At 37.1% G+C, this 13193-nt stretch overlaps 1 protein-coding gene across 1 annotated transcript in view; it reads right to left on the minus strand.

Moving 5' to 3' along the window:
* Nucleotides 1–12794, minus strand: part of RASSF9 (Ras association domain family member 9) — a 30649-nt gene extending 17855 nt beyond the window's left edge. The window contains exon 1 of the mRNA XM_047864841.1: nucleotides 12546–12794. Within this exon, the coding sequence (XP_047720797.1) occupies nucleotides 12546–12592 (47 nt within the window). The 5' untranslated portion in view covers nucleotides 12593–12794. The remainder of the gene's footprint in view (nucleotides 1–12545) is intronic.
* Nucleotides 12795–13193: the final 399 nt, after the last annotated feature.

The following is a 13193-nucleotide window of genomic DNA, read 5'->3' on the forward strand; positions in this document are numbered from 1 at the left end:
TGATCTCTCATAGTTCCAAGGGATGCCATATGTATCACCCTATGGATTTCTAGACTGGACTACATCTGCCATGGTTTTGTTTCATTCTGAGATTTTCTATAACCTGTTTCCTTGCCTGAAGCTAACTCTTACTCTTCTTAAATGTCACTTTCACTAGGAAAATTCCCTTACCTTCTCTGAATAACCCCATTCCTGCCACCCCAGATGTAAATGGGTGCTCTTTGTTGATGCGTTCAGTAATAGCATTTTCTACCTTTCTTTTTTCTAGTTTGCCAGGTAGGTCCTGGACTGAATCATTCACCTTTGAAGCCTAAGTGCCTAACACAGTCAATGTTAAATGTTCTTTCTTTTGTTTTGTTTTGGTTTTATTTATTTATTTATTTTTTATTATTATTTTGCAGCAGGGAGGTAGAAGTGTGTTTGGGGGAAGTAAACAAAAAGAAATTTTCAGTCAACTAGGGCCTGGTAGTTACAGTTGTCCCACCACCTGTTTTTGTAAATAAAGTTTTGTTGGTATATAGTCATGCCCATTTAATTATATATTGTCCATGGCTGTTTTCATACTACACTGACGGAGTTGAGTAGTTGGGATGGTGACATTATGGCCCCCAAAACCTAAACCATTGGTTATGTGGCCTTTACACAAAATGTTTGCCAACTCCTGACCTAGATGATTTACCTGCACCCAAAATCTAGATTTTATTTATCTACATACTAAGACATTATTTAAACTCCCATATCTACATAATTCTACATATGACTCTCTTGGGGATATAAAGGTCAATATAACCAAACCTTTAAACAAAAGAAATCTGTAATCCCTTAGAAGTGATGGCCATGCTTGGAAGTAATTTCAACTAAGGTGATAATTAAAGGATCACTAAAAGGATGGGCACTAAATGCTTCCTGGAGATTGAGTAGGTTTGACATAAGATTAGTCAGCTTGAAGGCCCTGACTGGGAAACCAATGTTTTGCCTTTCGAGCTCTGTTCCAGGTGCAGTATGCTCCATATTAATCAGTCCCATATAGATGTCAAGAGGCAGCAGAGTAGGCTGGATGAAAGGCTGCTTTCACAGTCCCAACTCAGGTGTGTTGTGTCCAAACACCAGGTGTTTGGAGGTGGAACATTTGCAAACACACAAATTACACCTTGAATTTTTCACTCTTCATCCTGATGTTCTTCCCTTCCTAAAATTACCTTTGCCATTTTTTCCTGTTCTTTATGATCATACCACTATGTTCCCAGTTACTCAAGCCCAAATTTATAGTTATCATTGATTCTTTGTTTTTCACCCTGATATTGTCTACTGCCCTATCCACTCAGTGTTGAATTCGTATAAATTCTGCCTCCAGGGGTGCCTGGGTGGCTCATTCGGTTAAGCATCCAGCTCTTGGTCTCAGCTCAGGTCCTGATCTAGCGGTTCATGGGATTGAGCCCCACGTCAGGCTCTGCATTGACAACGTGGAGCCTACTTGGGATTCTCTCTCTCCCCCTCACTCTCTGCCCCTCCCCTGCTCACTCTCTGTCTCTCAAAATAAATAAACTAATAAAAATAGTTAAAAAATTCTGCCTCCGTAGTGACTCTCTTAACAATAATCATTATCTGACATGTCTTGTTCATTTATTGTTTGTTTATTGCCTGCCTGTCCACCACTACACCATCAGTTCAAGAGCTGAGATCTTGATTATCTTTCTCACTATTTCATCCCTAACATCTAAAATAACATGTGGCACATATTATAAGGTAAATAAATATTTATCATTGAATATACTTTAAAACACCTGCCTTGTACTTTAATAATTTATGTATGTCTGTGTACCTGCTAACCAGCAAATTCCTTAAAAGCATGATCCATAGCTGATTCCTCTTTGTTCTTTCATCATGCCCCCAAAACGTGTGGTTAATTTAATATTTATGAATTTTTAAAAACCATCAAATAACCATCATCTTGAATCATCACAAAGCAAATATATGTAAGTAGTTGCCAAATCTGACAAAGCAGGATAGTTGATGAATGTTTTGTTTTTAGAAGCTAAGGCAGATAAGTAAGTAGTCTGGTAGTATGCTCAGACTTTGTAAGGTATCATATAACACACTGTCATTTCACTTAATCCTGGAAACTATAATCACGTTAAATTCTCCTAACTAAAGGTAGAACCAGTAAAGATGATCAACATTTTGGGGCGCCTGGGTGGCTCAGTCGGTTAAGTGGCCGACTTCGGCTCAGGTCATGATCTCTCGGTCCGTGAGTTCGAGCCCCGCGTCGGGCTCTGTGCTGACAGCTCAGAGCCTGGAGCCTGTTTCAGATTCTGTGTCTCTCTCTGTCTGACTCTCCCCTGTTCATGCTCTGTCTCTCCTTGTCTCAAAAATAAATAAAACGTTAAAAAAAAAAAGTAACTTAGTCTAAATCTCATGCCTATTATTAATAGCTCTGGGAAGAAATTCTTTGACTTTCACTACAAGAATAGCCCAGGCAGCCAAGAAACCAAGGCTAATACATTGTGGCCCACTGCTAAAAAGTGCCTAACTTCCCACACTATTAAAAAGGATGGAATCTCAAACATCCACTATAGCCTCATAAGTACTTTTCCTAATTGTATACAACTATTTTCTTCATATGAGATTGTGGTTATTGTATGTCTACCCATGGATTTTCAATATCATCTTTCATGGCTTCTAGGCAAATGTAAGATCCTTACGTGCAGATCTGAGGGTGGGTATCCTCAGGCTCTACTATGAAAGACCACGGTCTCCCCAAACTAATGCTCTGCTATTGGATCTTAAGTACCCTCAGTTACCCATAGCTGCAGGGAATTTTTGGAAAGAAAAAAATCAGAGTAAATGAAGAGTAGAGTAACTAGAAGTATTTGAGGTGGCTGTAAAAAATCCTAGTCATTGGTTGAGAACACGCATGTACTGTGCAGTATATCAGGAAGGCTTGGCTACAAAACTCCTGTCAACTGTATACCATAATTAGTGAGCATAAAAACTTGCTAAAGTTGGACCACTATCGCATTAACAAAAATTTAAAATATTTACAAAGCAGAAAAACTCAGTTTTATGAACTGATAAACTGACCAATTTAATATAATTATTAGATTGTAAATCTAATACTGCTATATAGACACATCCTTAAATTTTTTCTGTGCACTTCCTCAATTGTAAATGCTTTCTTTTTACCAACCCCACCAAGATTATGGATTCTTGCCAAACTGACCATATTTCTGTCTGCTTCTCGATCCTTATCTCTTGATTATCCTATCTTAGTCAGTCTTACCATTGTGTGATTCAGCTCCCTCCTACATCTTTTTACACATCTTACTGTGTTCCCTACTCTTGTCCAAGCCTGTCACCTAACTGTGGGAGTTTAATAAATGCTATCTAATTATGATGATGCTCCTTTTATTATTATTTTTTTTCCTCCATGCACTCCTCTTTTACTTACTTCTACTTAGAGGCAATCAAAAACATTTACTGAGCACCTAATGTACCAAGGAACAGCCTTTTTCCACTGCAAGCAAGTATACTCTCATCTTCTTAATTGCATCATAAAGATTGTGATTTTACCTACCCTGTCAAAGACAGTTTCCCATGGAAGGGTGATTTAAAAGAAAGTTCATGCTTGAGATATTTAACTACAGTACTGTTCTCTCAATTAGTTTAATCTCTTAGGAATTAGGTTGTGTCTTTGCATGTCTGGTACAATACCAAATGCAGAGTTTACCAATCCTAAAGAGCTAAAATAAAAAGATAGCTACTCTTAACATTCATATATTTGTTTATTAAACTAAAACTTGTGCATATCAAATAGCAAACACTCAATAATTCTTAGATAGCATAATTTATAAAGTAATCCCATTTTTTTTTATTTTTAAAAAAAAATTTTTTTTCTCAACGTTTTTATTTATTTTTGGGGCAGAGAGAGACAGAGCATGAACGGGGGAGGGGCAGAGAGAGAGGGAGACACAGAATCAGAAACAGGCTCCAGGCTCTGAGCCATCAGCCCAGAGCCTGATGCGGGGCTCGAACTCACGGACCACGAGATCGTGACCTGGCTGAAGTCGGACGCTTAACCGACTGCGCCACCCAGGCGCCCCATTAATCCCATTTTTTTATAAGTGGAAATAAACACTTTTGAGCTTTACCATAAGGCAACATTTTGTGGTAGAGGTTATGTGGCAGTGCATGATGTTTTAGGTAAAATAAAATTATACACACAAAAAAAATCCTTCTTTTAATGCTGTTATTAAAAGTTATCTTTAAAAGGTAAAAGCAAGGCAAGAGAATTAAATTCTACTCTGCAGAGGACATTTTAAAATCATAGAAGTTTAGAAATTAAAGGGATTTAAAAATCTAATTCAATCTTTCATTTTATTAGACAAAGACAAGATAGAAATATTTAAATTATGTATCCTTTCTTTTTATGAAAACTTCTCAAAGACACATAAGGAAACATCCCTTAAACTATGGTATGTTACACCTTGCAAAATCATTAATGGTATCACAATTTGGCTGTAAAGAAGTGTGAGGATTGAACCTAAAAGCTGTTCAAATTCAAATATTACATCAAGCTCTAAAAATAGTTTTGTTTTCGTTTTTTTTTTTTTTAAGCAGGTTTCATGCCCAGCATGGGGCCCAAACTCAGGACCCTGAGATCAAGAGTCAGACTAAACATTTGACTGAGTCATCAACTGAGCTACCCAGGTGCCCCGGCAAAGATAGTTTTGTACAACTTTGGTAAACTCATTTCTAATCATATTCAGTAATTTATAATATACTTATTTGTATCTAAGGAGGAAAAGACATCAGTGGTAATACAGAAGTTCTGAGTTGAGATTTCAAGGCCCAAAATATCATACCATGTGTAAATATTAAAAACTTAAGAGATATAGTTCATAGCATTTCAATCCTACAGGCCTGAACAGGAGTGAATATTTACTGAGATTTCATTACTATCTTAGTACTGTGCTGTCTTTTAAATATAATCAGATTTAGTTTCACACTAGGTGGTTTAGGATTAACACTATTTTATTTATTTATTTATTTATTTTTAAATTTTCATTTTATTTTTCAATTGTTTTCAATTCAGATTGATTACTTTTTCACTTTTCAGATCTAGCTTTTCTTTTTTTTTTTTAATATGAAATTTATTGTCAAACTGGTTTCCATACAACACCCAGTGCTCATCCCAACAGGTGTCCTCTTCAGTGCCCATCACCCACCCTTTCCTCCCTCCTACTCCCCATCAACATTCAGTTTATTCTCAGCTTTTAAGAGTCTCTTATGGTTTGGGTCCCTCCCCTAACTTTTTTTTTCCTTCCCCTCCCCCATGGTCTTCTGTTAAGTTTCTCAGGATCCACATAAGAGTGAAAACATATGGTATCTGTCTTTCTCTGCCTGACTTATTTCACTTAGCATCACACTCTCCAGTTCCATCCACGTTGGTACAAAAGGCCATATTTCATTCTTTCTCATTGCCATGTAGTATTCCATTGTGTATATAAACCACAATTTCTTTATTTTTGGGACAGAGAGAGACAGAGCATGAATGGGGGAGGGGCAGAGAGAGAGGGAGACACAGAATCGGAAACAGGCTCCAGGCTCTGAGCCATCAGCCCAGAGCCTGACGCGGGGCTCGAACTCACAGACCGCGAGATCGTGACCTGGCTGAAGTCGGATGCTTAACCGACTGCGCCACCCAGGCACCCCTAAACCACAATTTCTTTATCCATTCATCAGTTGGTGGACATTTAGGCTCTTTCCATAATTTGGCTATTGTTGAGAGTGCTGCTATAAACATTGGGGTACAAGTGCCCCTCCGCATCAGCACTCCTGTATCCCTTGGGTAAATTCCTAGCAGTCCTATTGCTGGGTCATAGGGTAGGTCTATTTTTAATTTTTTGAGGAACCTCCACACTGTTTTCCAGACTGGCTATACCAGTTTGCATTCCCACCAACAGTGCAAGAGGGTTCCCGTTTCTCCACATCCTCTCCAGCATCTATAGTCTCCTGATTTGTTCATTTTGGACACTCTGGCGTGAGGTGGTATCTCAGTGTGGTTTTCATTTGTATTTCCCTGATGAGGAGCGACGTTGAGCATCTTTTCATGTGCCTGTTGGCCATCTGGATGTCTTCTTTAGAGAAGTGTCTATTCATGTTTTCTGCCCATTTCTTCACTGGATTATTTGTTTTTCAGGTGTGGAGTTTGGTGAGTTCTTTATAGTTTTTGGATACTAGCCCTTTGTCTGATATGTCATTTGCAAAAATCTTCTCCCATTCCGTCAGTTGCCTTTTAGTTTTGTTGATTGTTTTCTTTGCAGTGCAGAAGCTTTTTATCTTCATGAGGTCCCAATAGTTCATTTTTGCTCTTAATTCCCTTGCCTTTAGAGATGTGTCAAGTAAGAAAATGCTGCGGCTGAGGTCAGAGAGGTTTTTTTCCTACTTTCTCCTCTAGGGTTTCGATGGTTTCCTGTCTCATATTCAGGTCCTTTGTCCATTTTGCGTTTATTTTTATGAATGGTGTAAGAAAATGGTCTAGTTTCATTCTTATGCACGTTGCTATCCAGTTCTCCAGTACCATTTGTTAAAGATACTGTCTTTTTTCCATTGGATATTCTTTCCTGCTTTGTCAAAGATTAGTTGGCCATACTTTTGTGGGTCCAATTCTGGAGTCTCTATTCTATTCCATTTGTCTATGAATTAACACTATTTTAGAGATGAGAAAACTAAGTCCTAAATGGGCCATACAGAATAATGGTTAGGTGCATGGATTCGAATCCTGTTTCTGCTACTTATTATTTGTTGCACTGCTCTGTGTCTTAATTGCCTCGAATGGAAAATAGGAAAAATAATAGTACCTTCTTCACAGCATTATTTTAAGTATTATGTAAACCACTCAGAACAGTGGCACATAGTGTTATAAGAAGAGCTAGCAAAGGTGGATTTACCCTGAAGCCAGCTAATGAAGCTTAAACATAAGTGCTGCCTCATTTGCATAGCTGTTTTCCCCAGAATGATCTTAGTAATACTTTTACTCATAATTTATTCTATTAAAGAGCAATCCTCCTCCAATTGTCAAACTTGGATTTTCCTTTGCATGCTATCATTATTGTTGTTCTTGCATTGAAAAGATTAAATATTTGCCCTAAGGCACACAATTAGTAATGGCAAATGGGAGATATAACCCAATGCCTACTGGAATCCTTCCTTCCCTCCTTCCTTTCTTCCCTTTTTCCCTCCCTCCCTTCCTTCCTTCCCTCCTTCCTTCCTTCTTCCCTCCCTTCCCTCCTTCCTCCCTTCTTCCCTCCCTTCCCTCCTTTCTTCCTTATTCCTTCCCTCCCTTCCCTTCTTCCTTCCTTCCCTTCCTCCCTCCTTTCTTTCTTTCTTTCTTTTGAGAAAGCACAAGCAGGAGGAAGGGCAGAGATTCAGGGAGAGAAAATCCCAAGCAGGTTCTAGGAGCCTGATTCGGGCTTGATCTCATGATACCGAGAAATCATGACCTGAGTCCAAATCAAGAGTCAGATATTTAACCAACTGGGCCACTCAGGTGCCCCTGCTGGAATTCTTATTTTTCTGCCTAGTTCTAGAATTTTCCGTTTGTCTCATGAACTACAATTTTCTCATACAAAGAGAATAAATCCTCATATCATGTAAGAAAACAAATAGTTCCCAATCATATTTTCCTGTTATCTCAAGAAGAGGAGGCAATGTTCCACACTTTGCAGTGATATCTATAATAGCCATTCACCATCATCTGCCAAACCTCACCCATATACATACACGGTTGCACTCAAGGAACATGAAGGGAAATAAGAGCTTTTCTTGAGAAGAATGAGTTACCCTGCCACTTGGTTTGTTTTCTATCAGAAGCCTGGTAAAGTCTATTTGTCAAATAGGGCCATTCACCATTTGAAAGAGACGAGCTGAGCCTAGGAGCAGGTATAATGAGAGGGCAACCTTGAATTTAAGGATTCATTCTTTAAGTTATCTATGCGTCCACTCAGTGAAAATGTACTGATGTACTCTGATCCAAGTACTGTATGGGGACCAGCTGTATTTGAAGAGTATATGTTGAATTCATTTATTCAATCAACAGATATTTGAGAACCTATTCACTGATTATCTAGGTCCCTGTTCTTACTGAGTATACTCAACAAGAATTTTTTATAGATCTCTTAAGTCACTTTATTCATAAAAACAGAGGGCATTCTAGCCTGCAGATATAAACCATTGAGGATAATTTCCCTTGTTTGTCAGCATATTTTATCCTCATTGATCATTCTTATTTTTAAAATATGTTGCTTATCACTGCTGAACATGTACCCAAGATTCTATTCTATCTACAGGAAGTAATTACTTTGCCCTTGGGTGACCATTCACATTAATAATTTTTCTTAAATGATAATAAACAAATATGCAAATGTTGTCTAGAAAGTGTATTATTATAACAGGTTACACAGGAATGACAATCACAACCTATTTTTTTAAAAAAGGAAATGTTATATGTGTTGTGTGTCTTTTGCCAAAAACACGTCTTTAAAAACTCCTAAGAAAACATACATTAAAGAATATTAGAGCACAGAAGCATGTTGAACAGTACAGATAACATATTGCCTTGTTTCAGAAACCCAATATGCTAGAGACAAAGAAATTCCCTATCAAAGACTGGTATCCGCATACACCCGGAAGAGGTAAATATATGCCCCTCCTCAACTTTATTCTATTTTCAGAACTAAAATGAAAACAAGAGAGACACACTTTTGTGAATTTTTAGAACTATTATCAGATCTCCTGGAACTGCATACCAATCAAATAACAGCAAAACTTTCTGTAATGTGGTCCAGCTAATAAAGATGTTCTTTAAATCAAAATGTTAACCAGCTATAATTTTAAACATTTTTCTCAAAAAGTCCATTTAAGAACATTTCACCTTGACATGTTTCATGAACTGATACAGTACATAATACAAGATCTTATGTAGAGGATTTTTAAGTTGGCTGATAGTTGTTTGAGCAACGATTCAAGATTTAACCTAGAGCTCAATTTCACTGCCTTCCCTGCTCTCGGTATATTTTTGCCAGGGATAAAGCATTCCAGTCATTGTTCCTAATGGGCTGTCTGTTGCCAACTAAGAACTACTTAAGTTACCAGGTATCATCAGGGGAAATCTCTTTCAGAAACTCCTGGGAACTAAAAAGATGCACATGCTCAAATAGCTGGCATTTCTTAATCCAATTTCAGGAACATTTTAAGTGTTTATTTGAGGTTAGACAAAATAGTACATGATAGCTTTCCATTCTGCTGAATTCACAAATAACCATACTTCTAATTTCAGAGAAAACATCCATCTTGCCAGCAACTTTTATCCTAACCGCAAAACTTATTTCTTCCTTCTGATGAAACATTTGTGGCATTGTTACTACAATTTGAAAATTTAAAAGCTTAATTCTGATTATGAACATCAAGATTTTCTGCTGGCTCCATTTTTGTGTGTCAAAATATAATCATTTGTGATCATACATTATTCTCAAATTCCCAAGAGACTGTTACCTCATTTTTTAAAAAATTTAAATGCTTCTTAAAATTTAGAAAAGATTATCTGGTGGGGTAGGATTAACTTGGTGTCCAAATCTATAAAATTATTTGTGTATTTATTTGGGTTTTAGCTTTTACCCTTTATGAAGTATTCACTTTTATACAATACCTGCTGACCTCAGATGATGAGCACAGAATAAAATAGTAACAAGGTTTTTATAAGGTAATTTATAAAATTATATAAATAACTGTATTACAGATCCATAATATGCCAGGCACTGTCCTACGCACAACACACAATGGTGATTACACAGATATGGCACTGCCCTCTCTAAGCTTTACAGTTTATATTTTCTATAAGATTTTCTGCCTCATGCTTTGAAAAGACAGAAAGAGAACAGATCCGGAAAAGTTCGATACAAAACTTTGCCAAAATTTCATGATCTCAAATTCCTGACATTTCTTCTAGTAATCTGTATTTTTTCCCTGCTGACAAAGATGCATTTATGGTCAAATTGTAGAAATTTTACTTGTAGAAATTTACTTGTAGAAATTATGTATCAGGAGATACACAAACACTGGAATTCTTCCTCTGCATTCTACAAGGAATTCTATACTATATATTTGAGGAATGGCTTATCAGATGAATGTTTTATCACCAATCACATTTGCTATCAAAGGATGAGTCACCTGTCATATAAGGAAAGATATTTAGTTCCTATATGTCCAAGTAAGATTATTTAAGCCATTATGGAATGCAGTAAACAAAATGATAGACTTAATCATGTAACTAAGTTTCACCTGTAGTTTCACCTTTGAAAAGGTTAAAAAAAAACAGAACAAAAAAACACATAAAAATATCTCATCTATAGCAATACTGGACACTGAAAAAATATATATATTTATTCTATCTCAAAACACCACATGGTTTATGTGCTGCTTAGTTTGAGATATCCATATTTTATCTTTCTGACCACTGCTGTGGCTTAAATTTCTCTTAAGGCTTGGAAAAATACAAATTCGTAACAGGAAACACTCAATTATTAGAGCAACTTACACATATCCTATTACCGCTTTCATCAAAACACATTCACAATAAAGCATCACCACTGGGAACACCATTCCATTTCCTCAGAGAAACCTGAAATACTATTAAACTCCTCATTTTTATTCTCCATTTTTCTCACAATTTTGTATAGAAAATATCATATTAAAAACTGTTATACACACCTCCCTGAATGAAAGCTAGTTTAATGGTAGAGGGTACAGTGGCAAAATTGAGATAGCGAAAGTGGACGCACTTCCCTGGGCAAACTCTCAGGGGTGCACACAAGGTGATATTGAACTGTTATTTGGCTTACCATTGACAGAATTCTAGAATTAATAGTAATCAAAATCAAAAACAAAAGCACACACATGCAACAACCCTGAACTACACAGGTAGTTAGTATTCAGAAAGCATGCCAAAAACACAACTTGTTTTATAAAACCACGAACTTTTCCCCAAGTGATTTTTTATATATTTTGATCGCATTTAAACAAACATACTTCACAAACAGTGCTACTAAATAATCACTTAAAAAGCAGGAAGACTTTCTGTTGGCAAGAGAAGCCTTCTGGTATATTTTTTAATGCATTGACAGTAGGAAAATACAAACTTATTTTTCATAGCCATTACTAATATATATTTTTAAATAATCAGACATATTTCTTTGTTGTAACCTACAGTTTCACTAATTACCAGAAATGCCATATTTGTGACACATTACCAAATCATTAGCAAATAAAACTGGTTTAGAAAGTTTTGTAGTACTAATTATTGTTGCTTTAGTTTCTTCAGAAAACTTAACTAAATCATGGATACATTTGGAATAAAAACAGGTAGATATTTAAGCTCAAAGTATGGAGCTTTACTTTAAAACTGTATCACTATATATTATCATGCAGACACCTTAAAATAATTGTATCATTTCCTACCATGTAATTGTATGCTTTTAAGTTTACCCTAAGTAAATTATGACAAGTACAAACACACATGATGGAAAGAAGAGTTATTGAAAAGCCTTTATTCCAAAATAAATACATTTTAAAAGAGTAAAGCCCATGTCTAAAATGATCCTCAAATTGTTTTGGCATAAAAATGTAACATTTGAAGTGTTAATAAAATACTTAATAGGGCTGAAACACACATACTAACTCAATGAAAATCTGTGTGTGTGTGTGTGTGAGAGAGAGAGAGAGAGAGAGAGAGAGAGAGACAGAGACAGAGACAGAGACACAGAGAAAAACAAAGAGAGAAATACATTTTTTTACACATTTACACTATGGGCATTGCAGGCTTGAAATAGCAAAAAAAATCAAACCAAAGTAAAATTCTAATAATGGAGACAAAGGAGGACAGCTGACTGAATCCTCCTTTGGTGCCTACAACCACCTAAAGTTCCCAAAGATACTTGAAAGAATCAGTTCACAAAAAGTTTCTCTACAAAGTATTTTCACTTTGGGAACTTTCCAGGTTTCAGGAATGCCCCACTCAAAGGGGAGCCAAAGCATTGTTTCCGGATTGTATCTACAGCTGTGTTTTTCCTTCTAATTAGTGGCCAATAAATTCTAGTTCTATCTTCATCAAAAATTTAACCCTTCCTATAATATGCTAAAACTCTGAACCAAAATGAAACGTGCCTTCCCACTACTCTCAAATATGCCCCGCAACACAAAGAGAGATTCTGATGATGCTAGTTGTGGAACCAGGACTGGTCAAAGGGGGAACAAAAAGAATATATATGTTTTTTTGTTTTTTGTTTTTTGTTTTTTGTTTTTTGTTTTTCAGTGATCCTTGAGGCCACTGAGATCCCCGTTACTGGAATAATAACCTCACCAGTTGAGTATAAATACAAAACCTTATTCCCTAGAGCTTTCCCCCCTAACAGTTTTCATCATAATCTAATTGCAACAAAACATAACACTTTCACACAGAAGCCCCCGAGGACACACACGCTGAACTTTACCTGTTTTTATGCCGAGTCTTCAGCAAATTTCTTCCAAAGGGAGCCATGGTCCCCCATGCAAGGGAATAGCAAGGACCGTATCTCAGAGTTATCTGGGGTGGGGGGTGGAGATATCTGGATTTCGAATTGGAGGGAGGAGGGCTGGAAGCTTCCTCTTCACCTCCTCAGACGGTCCTGGCTTTCAGCTCATTAGCAGCAGGCTCAGAGAGTTGCTGGTAGTTGTGCAATTGCTGCCTGACTTTGAACTGCTGGATTGTTGTGGCTGCTGCACCTTTGGAGACCTGCCCAGCTTCAGCCTCGAAGAAGGCGTTTGGAAGCAGGAAAAGAGAGAGAGGAGAGAGAGAGAGAGAGAGAGGAAGGGAGGGGGGCTCTATTGTGTTCTGTAGTTATTTGCAGACTTGTTAAACTTTAAGAACTGCCAACCCCACGGGCATGGTAATACCCATGGAATGGGAATTTCACTCCCTTGGGAAACCCCCCTCCCCCGCTTTCCACACCCAACCACACAAGGTGAACTGAACACATATAAAAGGATTAAAAGTAAATACCCCCACCTCCCAACCAGCTCCAGTCTGTGAAAAGTAATCTGATCGTAGCAAGCAAGAGTGGGGGCCAAGAACTTTCTGTCTACCGATTCGACACAAAATT

This window comes from Prionailurus viverrinus, chromosome B4 (genome assembly GCF_022837055.1).
Source record: "Prionailurus viverrinus isolate Anna chromosome B4, UM_Priviv_1.0, whole genome shotgun sequence".
In the NCBI taxonomy this organism is placed as follows: domain Eukaryota; kingdom Metazoa; phylum Chordata; class Mammalia; order Carnivora; family Felidae; genus Prionailurus; species Prionailurus viverrinus.